Below are 21,839 nucleotides of genomic sequence, written 5' to 3'. Positions count from 1 at the left end.
ATTGGAGCTACATGAGCAGGCAGAACCCAAAATAAAGGCTGTATTAGGGAATTTTAGAGGTTAAGCTTCAACCTGAGCAGTGGGTATAAAAAATGAATAAATGAGAGCTGACCTTTTGATCAGCAGATCAGCTTCCCTGGTTGTCTGTGGTTCCCCAGGCTGTAACACATATGTTTACATAAATGCAGCTCTGTGAAGTGCACTAGTGACTGTGAGCAAAGGGTCTCAGGTTGGATTGTGATGAGGACCTTTTTTTGATGAGTACTTTTGATCAGTTCTGCTACTGATGACAATAAAGTGTGATATTGTTTCCCTCTGCCGCAGAGCCCTGTCTGAGGCAGATCACTCTATCAGTCCTACTTTCCGTAGATTGTAGAGGAAGAAAATAAAGGCTTTGATTCCTCCAACAACCTGGCCTGGCTAGCTGCGTGCAACCTGCTGCCTGTGTGCCCAGGATTGACTTCCAGGGGAACATTGATAGCTAGAGACAGATGCAAGCTTTTCATTCTGCCCTGCTGGTTGGTAATATGCAAGGCAGCTGAAAGCTATGCAGACGTGGTAGCAGGATCACAACAGAGATAATTAGCTGTGGCGTGGCACCATGCTGATGCAGTGTCAGTACTAGGCAGGAGTTTTTGGGGGTCAGACTGTCTGAGTCATGCACAGAGCAATTACACACACCTGTCTGCTGACATCTGTACCTTTACATGATGTTCAGACAGCATGCTCTGTAGGGTGAAAGAGCATGATGCAGATGGATTGATTGAGGAATTGGATAGTGTCTATAGCATGTCAAAGAAACTCAATATGTACAGAAATAGGATGGACCACTGGAAAATATGTCCCTCTTCTTGTGATCTGTGGGTGTATGCTGAAATTGAATGAAACTGAAAACACCCTTGCAAATTTGTCTTTGCCTCCTACACTGTTGAGGCTCCTGTTTCCAGTTAATTAATGTTTTTAGAGATTGTATTTTGTTTTCAGTTGCCTCTTGGACTACTGTCCCCCAGTAGAGTCCCTAGCAAAAGATCCACATACCAGGCAAAGTTCTGTGCTTGACAATAACAAGTGTGTTGATAGCTGAGGGTATTTTTAATATGATTTAATTACGTATCTATGATTTAATATGAAATATTATTTAAATATAGGTTCTTGAATTGCCTTTGAAAGTCTGGCACTCTGCAGTTTTGATTACTGACAAGCACATTTGTCTCATCTCAAGATGCTGCAGAGACCGAAGTACATACACAGCTTTGTGCCACCCTCTGTCATCTTACTTAATGAGTAAGACAGCTCTTGATACGGTCTTGTCTTCCTCAGGACATCTTGTACCTCACAAAATTAGGCAAGTACATAAGCCTAGGGCTTTGGCACACTTGATGCTTGTCTGAATAATAGTATAAACAGCTCTGGTGCTCTAATGTTACTCTGATGGTCAGTACCAGCTGAGTAAACCTTAGTGATTAATTTTGAAGCTGAAAAATTGTCTAGCAGGTGGACATGAGAAGAAAGAGAGATCCAGGCAATTAGCTGCCATGACTCATGAATATTCTTGCTCTCTAATAAGTTGAAAACCTGTTTTATTTGAAGTATTGTAGTTATGGATAGCTAAGTTTCATTTGTCCCCAAAAAAATGAACAAAGTGCATGGAATAATACGTGTGTACATTGCTTTCTGAATTCATCACAATCATCAGCTTAATTAATAACTTTTTGAAGTAGAGCTGAAGCCTGTGAAATAAATCTCAGCAACAGAACAGTTAACAAATTAATTTTGATTTTTGAATGGTATTAGGGGGAAGATTTGACTTCCTTCCTTCTGCTTTTCACTGGAGACTGGGGGGTAAAAAGCTCAAGAGAGCCGTATTTTCTTGTTCTGTTTTCAGCAGGACAAAAAAATTTCATGGCTCCGTAAATGGAGTTTTCTGTCTCCTGTTGCTCAGTGGTTCTGTGACATTGAATTGAGGTAATTTCTGAAGATCTTATGGCCTGGTGTGCATCTTTGTTCTTAGACGAACAGAAGTGAAAGCAAAACGCACCTGATACTAAGGCAGTAATGAGGAGGGAACAAAGGTTTGGCTGTGCCAAGTAATAAACGTCCCTGATATTAATCCACACCACATAATATATCGTGTTTAATGAAAAAGGACACCAAACTCCATAAATACAACTGATATCATGAGGCTACCAGCTTTCTGTGTAGTCAGAGTGCAGACCTGTGGAGGTTATTAGCATCTTTCCAGTTTGGAAGGAATGGAAAATCCTTCAGTAAACGGAAAAGTACCTGTCAATCTAAAACCCCATTGTGAGGTTCAGAGAGGCAATTAGTTCTCAAGGGCATTACCTAATTAGGTAATAGAGTGATGGTGGTAGATATGTTTCTTTCTGAGTGATGGCTTGGGCATTCCTTGCCATAACTGCTATCAGTTTATACTGAAAATACACTATGTGCTGATTGTTTTGTTATCTAAACAGAAGTATGTGACAAGGTGAATTTCAGTGTTCTATGTGGAAATTTGTCATATATTGTTTTTCTTTAAGCTTAATGAAAAGGAAAGTAATTGGTAATCAAGTCAGAGACAGTCCAGTACACTTTGATCAGTGCAAACACAAATGCAATTAAATTCCCTATTGTTATTCCACGTATTAAAACCCTCAGGAGCCATCTTCAAATTTTGCTGCAGAAATGAAGTTAATGAATCAGATTTCCTCCTGTTACCAGATGATTCACTGTTATGATAATTTCTTCTGTATATTACAAAACAGTTTTGAAAGAAATACTTAAATAGACAAGATTTTTGTATGTTTTCTTCATGCATGTTTGCTTTCTCTGAATGAGCAAATATTTTAGCTGCTGCAGAAAAGGTTATAGCAGATAAAATCCTGGAATGTAAACTGTGTGAAGTACGTATATACAGAAAATCATTTTCTTCCCTAACTATATGCAGGATAAATATGTATATGCATACTTCCATATGTTTTTTTTCTTCTTGTGTTTTCTAGATGGTAGAAATGAAGTGCAGAAGGAAAGAAACTTGAGAGACCTCCTTAAAGAACTGCCTGATGCTCATTACTCCCTGTTGAAGTATCTGTGCCAGTTCCTGATAAAAGTTGCTGAACATAATGTGGAGAACAGGATGAACATTTGCAATCTTGCCACTGTATTTGGACCAAACTGTTTTCAGTAAGTCAGGCTTTTTTCTTTTCCTTTTATGTAGATAGAATGTTATGAAGCAAATGATGGAAAATGTAGCTGAGAACCCTAACAACAATGATCAAACAGAGGCAATGTTGATGCCTTTGTGGTAATTGTTGGTACTAAAACTAATATTTGAGCTGGCAGGGAATTGAGTTTCTCACTCATCCCCTCTTGTACAACAGTAAGCAAGGTTTCCTTTGCTTTGTTAACAGCAGACTAGTTGTATACAATGGCTGGCCTCCAGATTGTTTAAGAGCAAGAGACCTGTGCTCCTACGGCTTTCTTCCTTTGCCATTGAATAATATGGATGCTTCTTTGTGGAAGGATTTGAGGAAGGTGCTTATAAGGACAAAAGGACTTGGATGCAGCACTCAGGGTGCTGTATGCTTTCTAGCTCTGCAGATTTGTGGACTTGTGATTGTCTTCAACACCAGAGATATGGAAAGGGCTCTTTATCATTCTAGTTTATTTTGAAACTGGTCTACAGGTTATGGGGAGCCCTTGGCCTTTTGAGACTTTTTACTGGATTCACTAGTTCTACTAGTTTATTTTAGAGTACTCAGTTTCTTGCTGCTTCTGTTGAAGATGATGCACTGTACGTGCTGGTGGAGTTGGCAGCAGTGTCAGGAAGAACTATTTCCAGATGTGAGAATGCACTCAAGCAAGATTGCAGCCTCCAGAAATAGGCTTTTTTAAAGTGAGGAAATAGAAGGTAGGTTCCTAGTAACATATTGAGCCAGTTCCACGTAGATGCTGCTTGCTCTCTTAAGGGAGCAATTTTTTTTTAAAGGAGCACACATTTTTCTATCAAGTGGGGGGAGAGACTGAAAAGATGAGTCTGTGAAACCAAAGTTTGTCCTTTTGACTATACTGCCACCTCATCTTTCTTGTAGATGATTAAAATGACTGTGTCAAGATATGATATATTTGCTGTCTTGATACAAAGCCATAAAGCATGTTGTGGGAGGGGAAAAAAAGTCTCTCCCTCCAAAAGAAAGAAAACTCAAGGTAGTGTAGACAGGCACATACAAGTAGAAGAGTTACTGGAAACAGCATTAGAGATTTTTGAGAATAAAAATGTCAGTTGGTAAAGATCACATTTGTATGAGCAGTCTTATTTACACATGGTAGAGTTTTAAAGTTAGGGAGTTTCCATCTAGATGTATTAGTGGGCTTAGATTTATCTCATTTAATTTGTTTGTTCCTAATTCTAGTGGCCAAATCTCTGTGATTTGAACTTCCAAGTGCCTATTTGAATAATTGTTAGATTACTCATCACTTGGTTGAGGAAAGCTCTGAAAATTAGCTCTGAATGCTTTTTGGTGTAGAATGCAGAGCCCTGCAGTTTGGAAATGCAATTGGCTTTCTTAAGATTAAACCATACTTATCAAAAGCTGCATAGTTGTTGCCTCAACTTATCTCTGCTCCTAAGATTGCACAGAAAAGGTTTAACACTTTCTGTAAGGTATAGGCCTGTGTCTAAGAGGCAAAGCATCACATCATTCCATTTCAGAAGACTGGAAAAGGCAGAGTTCTCATAAGATTGAAGACACAAGATCTCTTGTGTGTGTATATGAATGCAGCCAGCCCTGCAGTTGTGATGCATCAAAATGCACGTGCAACAGAAGAGGCAAGACTTGACACATAACAAATGAGTCATGTACTTTTACACAATCCAAATATTTCAGAATGCCGGATGTAGATTTTTTGTTTATGCTCCACCATCTGGTAATTCAGCTGTGTGTTTTGTCAGATCTTGATCTTTTCTAGGCAGTTGAGGATTGTGGTCTAGACACATTTGTGAGCAACTGTTGAAATGCCCTTTTCTCCTGTGTTAATGAATGCATTCTTAAATTGATGATACTGTGGCCAAATCAATAAAGATTTGCCAGGAGGAGGGAAAGAATTTGCAGCACCCAACTTTCAGCACTTGGCTTAGCCTGCTGGTTAGCTACACTTCTGGAGTGAGATTTTCAGAACACAGTTCAGAGTGAGTCTATCTGAAGTCTGCATTTTCAGGGGCTGTCTTACCACTGACTACAGGCAGCTCCTAGAGAGATTAGCTGAAGATACTGAGTATGAGGTGACTGAACCAAACTTTAACTTTGCATCATTTGTTCAGAGCAGCGCATGGAGTTGCTGGAATGAGGAAATAAGGCTTAGAAGCCAACAATTGTCAGCAATTGCACTGCTGAGGAAGGAAGATTTGAGATTTTTCTGTCACTTCACACGTCCAAAATCAATGTCTGTGTAGTTAATGCTTAGAGTCAGAGAGGATAAAGTCCATCTTGCTTTCTACAGGATGTTCTTAGTGACATTTTAGCTATTAGATATATTATTTCTGACTCGGTAACTGAACCTGTTTTGCAATTGTATAAACCTCATGGCTGGGCAGCTTTCCAAACATTTAGGTTATATTTTAATTCCCTTCATCTCATTCAGTTTCTTTACATCAGCTTCTCAGTATTTTTTCTAAATTCCCAAACTTTCAGTCTTTTATTACTTTTGTCTTATTCAGCACTTCTCCTGCTTCCTTATTTGTTGTTTGATAAATCAAACTTATGTTCTTCTAATGAAAGGTTATCTTTTGTTTTCAGTATTTATAATGAATAGAAGAATGGAGAAAATGTCTTTTTGCAGTCCTTGTAGTGAAGTGTGATGTACAATATGGGAAAACAAAGAATGAGGTCGGACAGCTCAAAAAAGGAAAATGTGATGATTTGAGATATAGTGCACTGTTTTCTCACAACTTGGATTTGTTCAGATTTATTGTGATGGAAGTGAGAGAAATATCAACCCTGAGAGACAGCAAATGTGGAAGAACATTAATTATTGGCTTTTCTGTTATTGGGCTAATTTGTGTGGAGGATTAATGCTTGTACTGTGGCTACTCTTAGAGGAAAATGTCCATTGACCCAGACTTCATTGCTCATACAGCCATATCTTTAGTTAATCATCACAGTTAGCGTTGAAGAGGAAGTGTAGGACCAGGTGAGTTCTCTCTCCTTCTATCTCCTCTGTTGGGTCTGGTTGTCAGAGAGGCCATATTCTCAAGTTTTCACTGGCGTAATGGTATTTCATTCCAGCAGAAGTGTGATCTGAAGGTTTGCTTTGCCCCTCAAAAGGGGCTGGCAAATGCAAGTGTCTGATAAAATGCTGCTGTTTGTTGTGCAGCAGTTGGATGATCATATAAAGGCCTGGGAGTTTTGCTGATTTGGGCTGCAAAGGGCAAAGTATCTTTAGTGATGAGGAGCTTTCCTCTCAGTGCTCCTTTGCAGAGTTCAAGCATTTTGTTTGCCCACTTATCTCCCAGATCCCCTTGCTCTGGTCACTGAGGAAGAAGGGCCATGAAGTACAACTTCTGGAACTGTGGCAGAAAGAAAATGCTGGGGAGCAGTTGTGCTTTGGAGATACTTCTATTCCCAACATCAGAGTGAAAGTTCCCTCCAAAGTAATGCAACTTAAATGCACTGCTTGCTTTACATCTGCCAATGTTGTTCCATTTGAGTGGTGGGAGTGTAGTAGTCAAAGTACTCTGCTTTGATGGCAGAACAAGGATTTCAAGGATTTCTGTTACAAGGATTTATAGTATTGGAGTATTTTTATCTTTTCTCCTACAGAAGACTTTATGAGGAGATCAGAGGGAAGAGCTTTATGCACCTACCTGAGTCCTTACTGGTTTGGGTTGAAAATGGTCTGTCTTCAGATCTTGATTCAGAATTAAGAAAGCATACACTCAGAATTTAAGTGGAAGAACAGTTTTACAGGAAAAAACAGCAATAATGCTTTTGCACTTTGTCAAACTGTGGCCCTGGTAAAGTCTCTGTTAAAGTCCTCCTTCCAGTAAGCTGTTTCCATCTCACTCTTGCATCTGTATTACAGCTACAATTTTTATATTGAGACAGGCAAGGAAACAAAATTCACAGTTTCTTGTACTTTGGCCTCCTGGGTCTCATACAGGGGAGCACATTCAGTCATATGAAGCAGTGGGCTGTTTAAAGCTATTGCTTCCACTCACTGCCAACCTTAGCCCTCTGTGCAAAACCAAATGGTATTTGAGCTCCAATAGCTCCATACAGAAATGGTTCTCTGGAATATTTTTTAAGCACCTCAAAAATTAGGTGAAGGAACATGGTATGCATTCTGGAGTCTTCTTAAGCTACAGAGACCTTGCCTAACAGTGTGCTACTCAGCATGTGGATTTTCTTATTTTTCTGACTAATCATATGCCTTTGAGGTCATCACAGATCACTTCCCCAAGGAATCTGATCCTTCACATTAACAGTTCAGAGATGCTGAATGCCTCATACTGTTTGTGCCTCAATCTTGGAACCGAATTTTAACAAAACTAGTGGTATCTCATTTGGAGGTTGTCTCAATTAGATCTCTGCCTAGACTATGTGGAGTAGATTGTTTGACCAGCAGATAGGGAAGTTAATATTGCTAAGAAAAAACTGCAAACAACCATAATAGTTGTTACCAGTATGGATATGTTTCTTCTCTCCCAGACAGTTTTCTCTGCCTGCAACCCAACCTGTATCCACAACTGAAGTGTTACACAGGGGCTGTGCAGGAATATTTCCCTTTGGGTATCTAACGTTCTGCTTCAAATTCCATCCAATTTTAGTGTGCCCTCTGGATTTGAAGGCATAAAAGAACAAGAGATCTGCAACAAGATCATGACTAAGATGCTGGAGAGTTATAATACCTTGTTTGAGCTGGAAGGTTTGAAGAAGGATGAAGAAAAGCCAGTATGTGAAGAGCTAGGAAGAATTATTCTGGTTAAAGTGAGTATCTCTGATATTGTACTTTCTTGCAGGAAATCAGTAGTGCAGGCTCATTGCTGCTTCAGTTCAGAAATCTTTTAGGTAAGTGGTAGGTAAACGCTGTCATGATAATGTTCTATGTTAATAATTGCTATATAGTTTTACAGTTTAATACTGCTAATAGGCCAATTTTTATTACTAGTCTGAAAGTTGTTTCTATTTAACAGCTTTAAAGTATAATAGAATGGTTCAGTTGCAAGGAGTTTTTAAAGAAAAATCATCTAGTCCAGCAGCCTGACCACTTCAGAGTTTACCAAAAATTAAAGCATCTTATGGAGGGCTGAATGAAAACTGAATGCTGACAGCCAGGTGGCATCAACCACCTCACAAACACCTGTTGCAGTGTTTCACCACCCTCACAATAAAGGAATTTTTCATGATGTACAGTCTGAATCTCCTCTGACACAGTTCTGTGCCATTCCCGTGTTGTTTTGTCAGTTCTCAGGGAGAAGAGCCTGGCACCTCCATTCACTTCCCTTCCTCACTGCACAGAACAATGAGGTCACCTCTCAGCCTTGTATTCTTCAGACTGGACAATCCAAATGTCCTCAGCCTCTCCTCACAGGTCATGCCTTACAGCCAGTCAAGTGAAATCAGCTGAAATCTTTAGTGCCTTTACAGTATGTTTTAAGGTAGTCTAGTGAGTCACAATTGCAGTGCAATCTGTACAAGTAATACCAGCTGCCTCCAGAATTCATTGCTTTCTCATGATGAATAGGTAAGGGAAGAGTAAACCTGTTAGTCTTTTAGCTGTTGCTAGTAGTCATGTAAAATCATTCTATAGAAAGAGATAAAATGTCTGATGACCCTTGCAGTTCTCTCCCTAATGTTTGTTACTGAAGATACAGTGGCTTCTGGGTAATGGAAGTGATCGGTCTGACATATGAAAGTTTAGCTGCTGATCATCACTTATGAAACAAAACTAAAAAGAAAGTCATTTTAAAAGCCAGGATACTTTAAGGAGCCTGGTAAAAGGGCTTTTCAAGTATGTCACCATCTCCTTCAAGCCAGTTGCAAAAGTCAAGATAATCTTACACTTCTAAGGGCTTATACCTGGTTGAAAATGCCCAAAGATGGAGACCTTGGTGATTTCCCACAGTGGCCATCAGAAGGTATGGTGACAACCAAAATTGCTCCAACAAAATAGTCTGAAAGGTAAAGTTAGTCAAATTAGTTGAAAAATGTTGCCCAGCTCTTTGCTTTAGAAGAGAGATGAGTGGAATGAGCCATACCTAAAAACAAAGGCTTGCATTGTGCTTGTGTTTTTGGGTTTTGCTGATGGTTTCCAAATCCTGCTGGCAGTCTGCTATAAAAATTTCACCATGTTCCTTGTCCATGTAATTTGGTTGAGTTTTCTAGCTTAACCAAGACAAACACTCAAACACAAGAAATACAAGCATCTAATTTTATACAGCAAAGTGCTTGTTGAGATGTGTCAGATGGCTTTTTGAAAGGATTCTTTATACCATTCCTAAATGTTACTTTTCTTGTATCCTAGCAGATATCCCTCAACCTTGCCAATTTGTATAATGAATTAGAAATAGTGGACTGAAGGAGAAAACCAAGTGGCAATAAATGAGATTCAGTAGAGAAAAGTGATTGCCAGCTTGCTAATGCGTGAGCTGTCCTATATATATAGTGTGAGCCAGCTGATCCATGTTATAAAAGAACAAATACTTCAGAAAATTATTGAGGTGACCTGGGTCACTGTCTAAAAATAGCAGGTAATTTATAAGCAGAGTTACTGCTTCTGGAGATGCCACTGATGAATTCATATCTTCAAGCAGTTAAAGCTGTTCCTGTTGGAAGGAATGAAAAATGTAGCATGTTCAGGATAGTACTTCCATAAACTGAGGCCTTATTGATTTTATGGGTTTCACATTGAAGCATGAGCTGTGATGGAGTGGAGGAGCAGACAGCAAGGAGAGGGAAGTAAATGAGGACTCATTACCAAGCTCATCTGCATTTACCTAAGTGTCTTTTTCAGCTTTTGTATTGTGAGCTGCAGGAGAGTGAGGAACTTGCTGCCTTCCTTCTGGCTAAGTAAGGATATTTCTGTCACCCCCCACCCCCAGATCACTTGCTGTATTGCCAGCATTTCATCTTGAGTTGCTGCATTGCTACTTTTCCCATGACTGCCTGTACTCTCTCTCCTTTCTCTCTTTCCTATGTTTACATTTGTGTCCTTAATTTTCACAGACCTGTCCCACTCTTCTTCTTGTAATCAAATCCTGTTGGATCTTCTTTCCCACGCCAGGGGAAAGGCTGGCAATCATAAGTACACCTCCAGTCCCTGCACATGCATACTGTAGTCCATTTACAGTCCGTACTTATTTGTCATCATATTCATAATTTTCTTAAATATGGAGAAAGCTTATTATCCAGGTTAGTATGGTGCTTGTGGTATGGTGACCTGTGTATGTAATGGGTCACTACAGTTTAATGAGTCTTTTCATAGGCAAACAGTACTGCCTCATGTTTTCTGGAATGCTGCTTTTAATCAGAATTTTTGGGACCAAAAGGGTCTCAAAACAGAGATGGAGACACTTAAAAGAGGAAATTAGGTTTTACATTGTTAAATAATTATTTCCATTTCTAAGAGGTTTATATTGTGATGGTCAAAGCTATCTGCGCTGATCCAGGTGCATTTTTCATTGAGAATTTGAGAACAGCTTGAATCTTGAAACTTGTACAGGGAGAAGAATGTCGTGAATTCGTAGAGGGGTTATCTTGAATCAAAAAACCCAATAGCAGTTGGCTTAAAAAAAGAGAGATTAAAAACTTCACAAAATCCACTTCTCTTAGCACTCTACTATGTCTTTCCAGCATACCAAATTACAATAGTAGCCCTGCTTTTGCTTATCTCTTTTTTTTATGGCTGCAGACTCTGGTGCTGCAGAACAGGAGGTTGTTATTTCTCTTTGAATTCTCCATTCTCATCATATCATCTCCTTACTACCTTGTATTTTTTAAAGCCATCATCAGCCCTAAATCATGATAGTGCAATACCTAGAATCGTTGCATCCCATCCCAATATGGGAATGTATTTCAATTCTTACCCTGTGATGTTTAGCACCTTCCTGAACTTGCATTTCTCTTGACACATCATGATCAATGTATCTTAACATTTTCCCACACTTTGCAATGAAGTCAGTGGATTTTTTCAAAGAAGTACATCTCTTTTAAAATGTAACCAAGAACATGTGCATCATGGAGATAAAGTCATGAAAGCCTCATACTTTGAGCTGTGTCTTGGGAGGGAAAAGCAGCACTTAAGTGGAGTATGTTACCTCTTGTTTACTGTGCTGGATATGTCTAGGAGAAAATCGCAATGCCACAGATTTCCAGGAGGAGTAAGCGCTTTTCAATCAGCTATGGACTATGGCAGTTTACAGGAAGTTAATTTTAGCTATGGGGAAAAGAGGTGTGATTCTGTAGGCTGTTGTTTGTTGACTCATCTTTTTTGCTGTGTTTGTGCACTGAGGGGGTACAGGTTACATCACACCAGTTTCAAAGATTGCTCAGTCATTGGGAAAGACAAACAGTGCCAGTTAAAGGGATTTTTTTGCTCGCTTTCTCACTGGATCATAGTTCAAAATGTAAGGAATAGGAAATTTCTACAAGTTGCCTTCCAGCCCTGCTTTGTTCCCAGGACTGTAAAACCTCCTCTTGCTCACTGTTTAGGCCTATGTTAATACTATAGTTAGAAGTGCTGGGGAGCTTTTCTTTGAAACCTCAATTTAGAAACAAAACAAGTACTGCTTTCACAAAATGACATGCATCATGGAACAGATTCCATTCCAGATTCCCTGGGAAATTGAACTGCAAGGTTCCTGGTGTCTGTGTGTGTATGTGTAATATATTTAATGTAGCTGGTTTCATTTGTGGCTAGCTATTGTTCAAGTGCATTTTCCAAGCTTCAGTTTAATTTCCAGAACCAGTGAGGGTCTGGAAGATTCTTAGGCTGTTGATTGACAGGATCTACTAAATACAAACAGGTGGAGAAGTGGGTTGAGTGTTCTGATTAGCTATCTGCTCGGTGTTGTGTTGTTCTGACTTTGAAGGATCATAAATATTTTTTTATTGGGCAGAGCCAGGTGTGACCTATTTATTTTCTTAACATTTCTGAGCTGCTGTTGACTTACACAATGTAAGTTTCAGTGTATCATAATAAAACATTTATGATTTGCTTCAGAGCAGAATTCCTGCTGTGTTCAGTTGTGGTCCCGATTGTTTTTTATGGCACTAAGCTGAGCAGTAACTTATAAAAATCAGTAAGTTCTGAGTTGCTGTATGGTTGACTTTGTCATCTGCTTAAAAAAATTGATCGAGGTGATTGATCAACCTACAGCAACAATATAAATAGTAGCTTGGCACTGTGACCTTTAACTTCCAAATAATTTAAAGTTCTATTCAAACTGCAACCGCATATAGCCCTATATTGTGCTCCTAGCCAGTGTTGTACTGTTACAGCTGCAATGAAATGAGACTTAAAAGTAGCACCATTACCGTTACTCATTAATGATCAAAGATAAGTGGTGAAAAGGATTATTTTTAGTTAAGTGTCCGGTGGAATCTGGACGGACTAAGTATTATGGGATTCTTGAGAGATTTCTGGAATTACCACTTTCACTGGTTCCAAGTAAAATGTAGTACCATTTGGGTCAGTATTGTCTTAGAATAAAACGTACAACCTGTCATTCAGTGTCACAGGGTTACTTTTTTTTTAAAACTTTCCAACTAATGCCTTCTTGACAGAATGCTTTTTAATTTTAAGAAGCAGCCAGCTGACAGCGCATAATTGTTTGCACTGCAAAACAAAAAACAATGTGATGAGGATGTAATGCTGTTCCCGGCTCAGTTACCTATTTGGGAAAGGAATGCAAATAAGTCCATTTATAAAATTAAATTTATAATTCCATATAACTCCAGGACTGCCCTGCACTCACAGCACACTGCTGCCACCTCAGTCTTTTGCTGCTATGATTATACACACAGCAGACCAAGTGATCTCTTGTTTACGTCACAAAAAAAGGCACCTGCTTCTAATCAGTATTACACTGCCCTGGCTGAGCCTGCAGGGTCTAGATAGTTTCCTTTATGCTTCTTTCATGCCTGGGACCATTTTAGCCTCACATTAATGGCTTGTTTTTTGTACTGGATTAGTTCCTTCCCTTCAGAAGACACTGGGCACTGATGTCCTTTGAAATCATTACTGAAGGTCTCAGCATACATACATGTTTTATTCATTATTCGCCTTTTTAGGGCAAGTCATGCCAGTTCTCTCCTGCCTGGGCCAGAGTTCATCCAAATGGTGGTGTGGATTTAGACAGGAGAAGGATGGGTGGAAAGTATATGAGGATAAAGATCACCAGTGGAAATCCATCATTGCTTTTCTGTGTAGTATTTCTTTAGCTAGCATCCACTTCACAGTTGTCCACCAGCGAGCAGATGGGCATGCTTACAGTAAGGCTATATAGTGGTTCATCCTGAATGACATTTTAAGATGTGAACTGACAGGAAATGAGTAATATGAGATTTGTAGGGGAAAGTTTATAAGCCTCTAAACCTTTCACCTATAGCATATTGGGGAACCTCAAGTGAAGTGAACTGTTATTTTTAGGCTGTAGCTGAGGAAGGCAAGTGAAAAAGTCAGATGACTATCAAACAATTCCTTGTTTAATTTTGAATAAAATTGCTAAGCTCTTGCATATTTAAAGGGAATGGACACATATAACATATTTCTCTTTCTATCCTGCTCTATTTCTTGTATACTAGAGCTCTTTCAAACCCAAACAGTAAATTTTGAAGTGAAGATGCTTAGGAACTTTTCTTTTAATTTCTGATAACTTTTTGTTTGCAAATGCTCAGCAGTGATAACATTGCCTCTTGATGATAGCACATAAACAAAATGTAGACAAAATGAAATCTGTATGTGTGTTCACAACTGTATTTTACTTCAAATGTTTTTCATTCATCGTGCTTTTATTAGGGGTAGGCAGGGAATGACATCACAATTTAGCATTTGAGAGCAGTTCCTCTCAGTCAGTACAACATCATAGAATCACAGAATGGCCTGGGTTGAAAAGAACCACAATGATCATCCAGTTTCAACCCCCCTGAGATGTGCAGGGTCTCCAAACACCAGACCAGGCTGCCCAGAGCCACATCCAGCCTGGCCTTGAGTGCCTGCATCCCCAGCCTTGGGGACGGGGAAGCATTGAATTCAGTACCGAGAAACATAGTACAGTAAAAATAAGCATGTGATCCACTACTCTGACTGTGTACATCCTTACTGTACCCAAGGAGGGAAAAAAAGTTGTTTGCTGGAAGGATGAGAATTTTCCTACCAAGACAAAACTTCTCAGTTCCTCCCATTCTGATTCCCCAATATTTTGTTTCTCATTAATTAATTGTTCAGTTAAACAGTTTACACAAAATAATAAGCATTACCATTGCTGTAAAAATCAACAGTGTCAATGCTTCAGTTGGAATGATGACATATTGTAGGCAATCAGAATTGTTCCAAAGTAATGGAGCGTAAGACATTTTCCAACCTGTGGGGGTTTAATTCATACTGGTATCTCCCAATGGCTTCATCATTAGTATTGTCAGGGTGGGAATTTCAGAAGGACTCAGCACTGAATGAGTTCTTTTTCCCATTATAACTGAGTAGCAAAATGCTCACTGACTTGATTGCAAGTCCTGTGCATTCTTTATGAGCCCTCATTTGAATAGCAGGAAGAGCACACTTTGTCCAGGAGAAGCTTGTTGGTACACCAGGTGCAATTGAAACATCCACTGCTTTGCAGGATTTTTGGAGCCTCAAAACTTCCTTTAATAAGTAGGGCTCAGGGAAGCATAAAAGCAACAGGAGACTGTGGCACAAGGGACATAAGGGAAAAGATGCTCTTTAAGTGTCTGAATAGATAAGCTCTTGAAAATTTGATCTATCCAGCATATTGCAGTGTGATTTGGCTTTAACTGCCAGCAGTAAATATCACTGAGTATTAAGAAAGTGGCCTATCTTCTGTAGTACTGGAAATCTTACAGCGGTAGAGTTAAATAGTGCCACATTGGATACTGTAATTTACTGCAACATCAGATATTCATTTTAAAAATAACATTACTGAATTCTATGCGTGAAAAAGTTTGGATTTTTTTTCTTTATGATTTTTAGGTCAGAAATGCAACTTAGCTTTTCCAAGAATGAGTTAAGGGAAGTGTAACATGAGATGCAAACCTGGAGAGCCTGGGTTTCTCCCTTAGCTACATCATGTTTTTCTTTTAGGTCATACTTCTTTCTGTTTATGAATAACATAACAGTAAATAGGTGAATCGGACTCCAACTTTCAAAATTGCCAGGGAGAACAGAATGTTCCCCTGGAAATGATCTTTGCTCTGTTGTTTCTGAACACACACATACATACTGGGTACATTCAGCAAGAGAGCAGTGTTGCTGTTTCATTTTGCAAATATTTGGTTTGTTTCTTTTTTTTACTTAAATTCTTCTGCACATTCCTTATGGATATTTCAGCCACAAACTGCTGAGCTGTGAGCAGTAACCTGTTACGTGGCCCCTTAACTCTGACATCTATTGTATGACGAGCACTTCCAAATTGTGGAAATGAAAGATGTTTTTGCTCATTGAAATCTTGGTTACTTTTTTACAGATTCTGGGATTATATTTGATCTCACCATTATCAGTGTAACTGTAGCTCTTAGTAAACAGTCCCCCTGGACTGTGGGAGACACACTTTTCTCCTAGAAAATAGCATGATATTCCACAGATGCAGTAGCCAATATTGAAGTATATCATAGGGTTATTGCTATGTTTGCCATTTCCTTTTTTATATTGCAGTCTGCTCTGAAAATAATGGATTTCTGTGTTTGCTGCTTTCATACCAAGACCTTTGTACATGTTTTGTGGCAATAATCGTAGTAGGTTAAGGTTGTACTGAAGCACAACAGGGAAACCTTTAGCAGTTTATTAAGAGAGATGGTCTCAGGTAAAAGGTCATATATATAATCTTGGGAGAACGAAAGGAAATGAAAGGGGAACTGAATGGGGTATTAGTTTCCTATTGAGAAGCAGTGATGCATTTTTTGCGAAGAGTGAGATTTTGCTTTTTATTGCTTCTGTCTGCAACAGCTCTGCTCAAGTGTGGGTTATTAAAGTACAGTATAAAAGACAGCACAGTAGAACAGCAGATAGGTACTGAGTCAGCTGTACTCTCCTTTCTAAATGTCACTAGCAACCAAGGAGAAGTTGGGTATGTAGTACTAAATATGTCATCTGTTGTTATGTTCATCTTTAATCCTTAGATATAAGAATGTTTAACAACTTTGATAACATTGTTTCTCCTGCTAGCAGGGGTGTTTTCATTACTTTCTGCTTACACGGTAGAAAGGATACTTAAAGTGTGGTGGAAAGACATAGTGTGAAAATGATTTAATAATATATTATTGTCAGTATTTTTCCTGAAGATATCTGTGCTACTGAGTGATGACTCTGTGTACTGATAGTTGAATAAAAATTAGTCATTTCATCCAGTTAACATTCATTAAATTATCTGTGGTCACTTAAATTAGAGAATTTCCTTTGGAAATCCAATGCACAATAATTTTAGTTTTAAAAATATGTATTAGTTGGTACTTTCTGATATGCACGGAGTCTTAACCAATCAGGAGCTGTTTTGTGTGGTTGAAAGAGATTCCACGTACTCTTGATTTGTGGCCAGTAGAAAGAAGAGCTTTATAGTTGCTGTAGTTCTTTCACTTTTGCATTGGCACCGCTGGCAGCACTTCTGCTCATCACATCTGAGCTGCCATGCTCCAGAATAGCTTTGTGTACTGGTTTGGGTAACATTCCTTGCACCAGTGCCAAATGAAGGGAGAACCAGGAACTTTAAAATTCATTCTTTCTGAACTACTCATTACTGTTACTGTTGCACACTTTAGCTGTAGCCTAGGAAGAAGTCACAGATGTGACCCTGGTAACACCTACTGAAGCAAAAGCCAAGTAGCAATGTTTTGTGGGGCACTGCTAAGAGAAACTGAATGTTTCTTTCTACTGTTTTCTGTGGTGCATAGCTGCTGACCCAGCCAAAAATCAACTGCTACAGACTATCCCATTGCAATCAGCTAATGCATCATTTCTGCAATCATTTTCAGCATTGAATTCACTGGGTAATCCTCTTAATGGTTGCTCATCCTAGGTAAGGATGGCTGCACTGACACAGATGTGGGGTCTGTCTAGCCTAGATTCCTGCCGCCCACTGCAGCCATAAGCGGATGTCCAGAGAGGGGTAAGAACAGGGTAAGGCATATCTGGTATGTCCTTCAGTTACTCAACCAATTCCTTACTATTTTAGGGGGATTTCCTGACCTTGATTTGATTTGTGTGTTTAGAAATGTCCAAAGTGGTTGTCCTGTAACCCTTTGTGCATATGCAAACACTTCTCTTCCACAGTGCCACCTGGCACAGAGTTGCATAAATTGCTCCCTGTCATGTGAAGAACTGACTCCTTTTGTTTGCTATAAACATGTTTTTTTACTAGTGTCATTTGAAGGCCATGTCTTGGTGGGTTTGTTTGTTTGAAGAAGCAGTCCATCTACTCTCAGTTGCCCTTAGTTTTGTAAAACTGCATCAGAAACTATGTAAGCTACCATGACCTTTTTGGGGGGTTTTTTGTTGTTGTTTTTTTTAATCGAACATTAGTACTGACATTTGCAGCCTTAATCGCTGCAATGTTTGTTGTCTGTCAAAACCCCTGCATAGAGTCGGTCAGCAAACAATCATGTAATAGCTTTTCTATTTTGGGGCACTGGGCCAAATACTCTGAAGCAGTAAATTGGATAACATTTAGCAAAGCTCAAGAAGCTACACACATTCTTAATGTCAGAAAAATACCTAACTTTTTCTTGCTGTTGAAAATGAAAAACAACAACAACAATTTAAAAAAAAAAACAAAACCTAATAGTCTGTATAGCTTAACAAAATGCTATACATTAATGAAACTTGGAGTTTGTTTTAAAGTCTTCTCTTAGGTTTTAACATCTAACAAAGTAGATCCAATGCTTTCTAGCAGCCTTTGAAGCTTGAACTGGAAGTCCAACAGCCCAGTCCTTTCTGAATATGCAGTTTAAGAGGCCAAAAAGAGAGCCAAGTAGGGAGGAAAGGGTGAAAACAGCAGTATTGATGATAATGTGACAAAAATATCTTGAAATATCAAGTGATCAATCAATGATTCTATAATGTAAAAGAGATTCTATAAATTCGTCTATATCATTAAAACAGAGCACACTGTATGATCATTGCTCTTGCTCTTTTTTTCCTGAGCTAGTTGTAATGAGAAGCATTTATGCTCTCATGTTACAGTGCGGTTTACAAATGATTGTGAATACCCTTCACTGCTCAGTTTGATTTCCCTAAGACTGCACTTGACTGAGGCTGAAAAATGACTAATGGAAGTGGATAAAGGGAGTAAATAGTACGGCTTGATCTGCTTAAGAAAAGTTATAATGAATAAATACAGCTGAACTACTATTGCAAGTATTTTCTTGTTCCATGTAAATGGTATGATTTTGTAAAAGGTTTTTACTTAGTTTCAGTCCACTTATGATGCAGTAAATGAAGTTTTTTCTTTTGTGCCCGGATCTTTCTCAGTCTTTTCTACAGATGTTAGTAATGTCCCTAAAATTAATTTCACTCTGAAATTGAAAATGAATATCTAACTGATATTTGATTCTGTCAATAACCCTGGGCTGTCTATCTGTCAAAGAAATAAACACAAAGAGGGGTAAGTGCAGCAGCAGTTGCTGGGTAGGAGACATTGTCAAGTACCTAATACCCTGTCCATGATTCAGTGTCTCCTTTATGCATACCCTTGACCTATTGTGTTTCTTCATCCATGTGGGAGGAAGCTAGGAGCTGGAGTATTTAACCACCTGTCTTTATTAGTGTCAGCACTTCTTGACATTAGAGGATTATTCTGGGGATGTTCTAATCTTTTCTAATCATTGAGGTCTCTGTAGTTAATTGGTTTAAAGCTTTTATTGAGGTGGACTCTCACGCGTTCTAAAACCTACATTTTGCATGACCTGCTAAGAATATGCCAAAGGAAGAAAAAATTCTTCATTAGCAAGTTAGACTTACTAAAGAAGAGAATGTGTTCCTTGGGCTAATATTATTCATCTGATCTAGGTATAAAATGCTGGACAGAGATTTGAATGAAGAAAGTTATTTTTCACGTTTTGGGAACATGTACAAACCAACTGTGTTCTGTAGTGTTTTGTGACAAGTATTAGCATTTGTAGCAGTGTCATCTAAGAATCACATTCATGAGTCAGGATCCACAGCTGTATTAACCCAGAGCTAAAAGACAGTTTCAGATAAAAGAGTTCACAGATTTGTTGAGCTGTATGAGCAATATGAAGTATTTAGGAGTCTTGATGTGAGAGTAATAGATCTCATGGGAAATAACAGCTGATGGTCCAGAATGGACCAATGGAATCTATTATTGCAGTGTAAGGCTAGGGACATCTGAAAGTCTCTAAATTTGCTATCAGTTGAAGAAGCTGACAAGAATCTTTGTTTGGTGTTGACGTATTTCCAACAGAACTATTTGCTGATAAATATTGCCTATCAAAATTAGGAAGGTAAGTGAATAATTTCTAAGCTTCTCCATGATCTTCTTTGTTCTTATTGAGAAATCATCAGAAGAGTTTAGTTCAAAACCTGGTTTTGATGGCGTCCTGTAGAAATGTTGACTGTTTGATTTGGCCCAAGTATTCTTGATTGTAGAAGTTTTCCCTTGGTAATAGTGGGGGGACTTGATGCAGTGATGAGCAGCTACTGTAATTTGAATGGATTTTGGAGAGACTCTATTACTTCATTTTTTCAGGTGGGATTGTCTTTTACTTTAAAGTGGGATGGAGAGATGGTTACTGACAGCTATTGACATTGAGTAGGACTTGGGTAATTTTTCAGATGTGAACAGTTGGGTTTCACTAATTGTTGAGCACACACAGTTGAGCAAAACGAAGCTTCTACCTTTCAGACAGAGACTTGAACTTGTTTTGTATTCAGTATGCTGTAGCAAAGATTTAATTTTTATTTTTTTTTAATTTTTAATATAGAATCTTTTGTAATCATAGAGTCATAGAATGACCTAGGTTGAAAAGGACTGCAATGATCATCTAGTTTCAATCCCCCTTCTATGTGCTGGGTCACCAACCACCAGACCAGGCTGCCCAGAGCCACATCCAGCCTGGCCTTGAATGCTTCCAGGGATGGGGCATCCACAACCTCCTTGGGCAAACTGTTCCAGTGCATCACCACCCTCTGTGTGAAAAACTTCCTCCTAATCTCTAACTCTACACCTTCCCTATCTTAGATTAAGCCATTCCCCCTTGTCCTATAGGAATGGAAAGCACTACTCCTCTTGGCATTCTGTGGAGGTCTGTAATGATTTACAAGAGTGATGCTTAGTTAGTACTTATATATGGGATGCACATTAGTTGTATCATTGCCCTTAAAGGAAATCAGGCTTTAAAGCACAACACATTTCATTCCATAGTTTCTTAAATTTCGCAGGCATCACCAAAACTGAATGAATAGAAATCTCAGAGAATTCTCAAGCTTCAGAAATTCAGTTACAGAGAAATACATTTATACACAAGACAAATAGTTTTTCATGCAAGTACAAAAGTTGGTGTAATCACATATTTTTTCATCAGAAAGACAGGCATCTGCTGTTTAAGTTTTGGAAATTTGACTTCTTTGACTAAAATTTGTTACTTTTAGTAGTCCATGGGGATGTAATGCAACTGCCTTACTAAACACTCACATTTAAAAATCATGCCTTATGTTTATGATTTGAATCCCAATACCAGGAAAGCATTCTGAGAGAGACAAGGTCAGATTTCTGAAGATGTACAACTATTTAATGTCTGCTAGTAGAGTTAGGAGTCAGTTTAAAAACATTCAAAGAGATCTGGAATTATTCAATGTTTTTTTTTTAACTGTAAGTTTGCAGGATGCTTAAAAAGTAAATAATATTCCAGAATATACTTAGTTTCTGAAGTGTGTCATAATAGTAGAAGTGGACTCGTGTACTTTCTGCCATCTGGATTTTGAAGGGTAACATCAAACAGACTGACAGTACTGAAAGCAGTAGATTCTCATCTTGACTCGTGTTTGAGGCTCTGTTTTTGTTTTGATTGTTTTGAGCTTTTGAGCTAGCCTAAGAACCTCAGCAGCTTGAGAATATGAGTTGGACCTGCTGCCTTCTGGTAACTTTTATCTTTCAGGTTGCATTTTTCAATTTAAAGGTGGAGTGTTTTCTTTCCAACTTAAATTTTAAAAATACTCTGAAAAATTAAAATCAGAGGAAGTAACCAGTTCATAGGAATCATTGTATAACCCTGGGCGAATTATTGCCTTGTGATAACTAGCATGGATTGGAGGACAACTGGGAGGGGACAAGGAGATTGCAAGCACTTGAACAAATTATAGATACAGTCTTTTCTGTAGAACTTAAAAACTACACCTGTGTGCACCCTTCCCAGTACAACTATGATCCCTTGCCAGTAGCAAGCAGACTTGAAGAGGTTAATATTTAACAGGTTCCTGGCTAGTGCTGTGTGTTGTGTTTTCAGCACATAACTCCCTTGTTCCCTTGGAAGCATTATTTTGTGTAAACAAAACACATTTTTATACTGAAGTGCATCTGTCTACATGTGCTGTTACATGATGAATCAGTTAATAGTGGGCTGTCACAAGATTTTCTGCTTTTACCTCACGCATGCTTG

At 38.6% G+C, this 21,839-nt stretch overlaps 1 protein-coding gene across 9 annotated transcripts in view; it reads left to right on the top strand.

Moving 5' to 3' along the window:
* The window catches only part of FAM13A (family with sequence similarity 13 member A), a 112,231-nt gene that overhangs the window by 9,836 nt on the left and 80,556 nt on the right, over positions 1-21,839 (top strand). For all 9 annotated transcript variants that reach the window (XM_015861213.1, XM_015861219.2, XM_015861214.2 and 6 more), the window contains 2 exons: positions 3,003-3,183; positions 7,826-7,985. In XM_015861213.1, the coding sequence (XP_015716699.1) occupies positions 3,003-3,183; positions 7,826-7,985 (341 nt within the window). The remainder of the gene's footprint in view (positions 1-3,002; positions 3,184-7,825; positions 7,986-21,839) is intronic.

This window comes from Coturnix japonica, chromosome 4 (genome assembly GCF_001577835.2).
Source record: "Coturnix japonica isolate 7356 chromosome 4, Coturnix japonica 2.1, whole genome shotgun sequence".
Lineage (NCBI taxonomy): Eukaryota > Metazoa > Chordata > Aves > Galliformes > Phasianidae > Coturnix > Coturnix japonica.
Note: the sequence above shows the minus strand (reverse complement) of the source record. Positions and strands in the feature narration are given on the sequence as shown.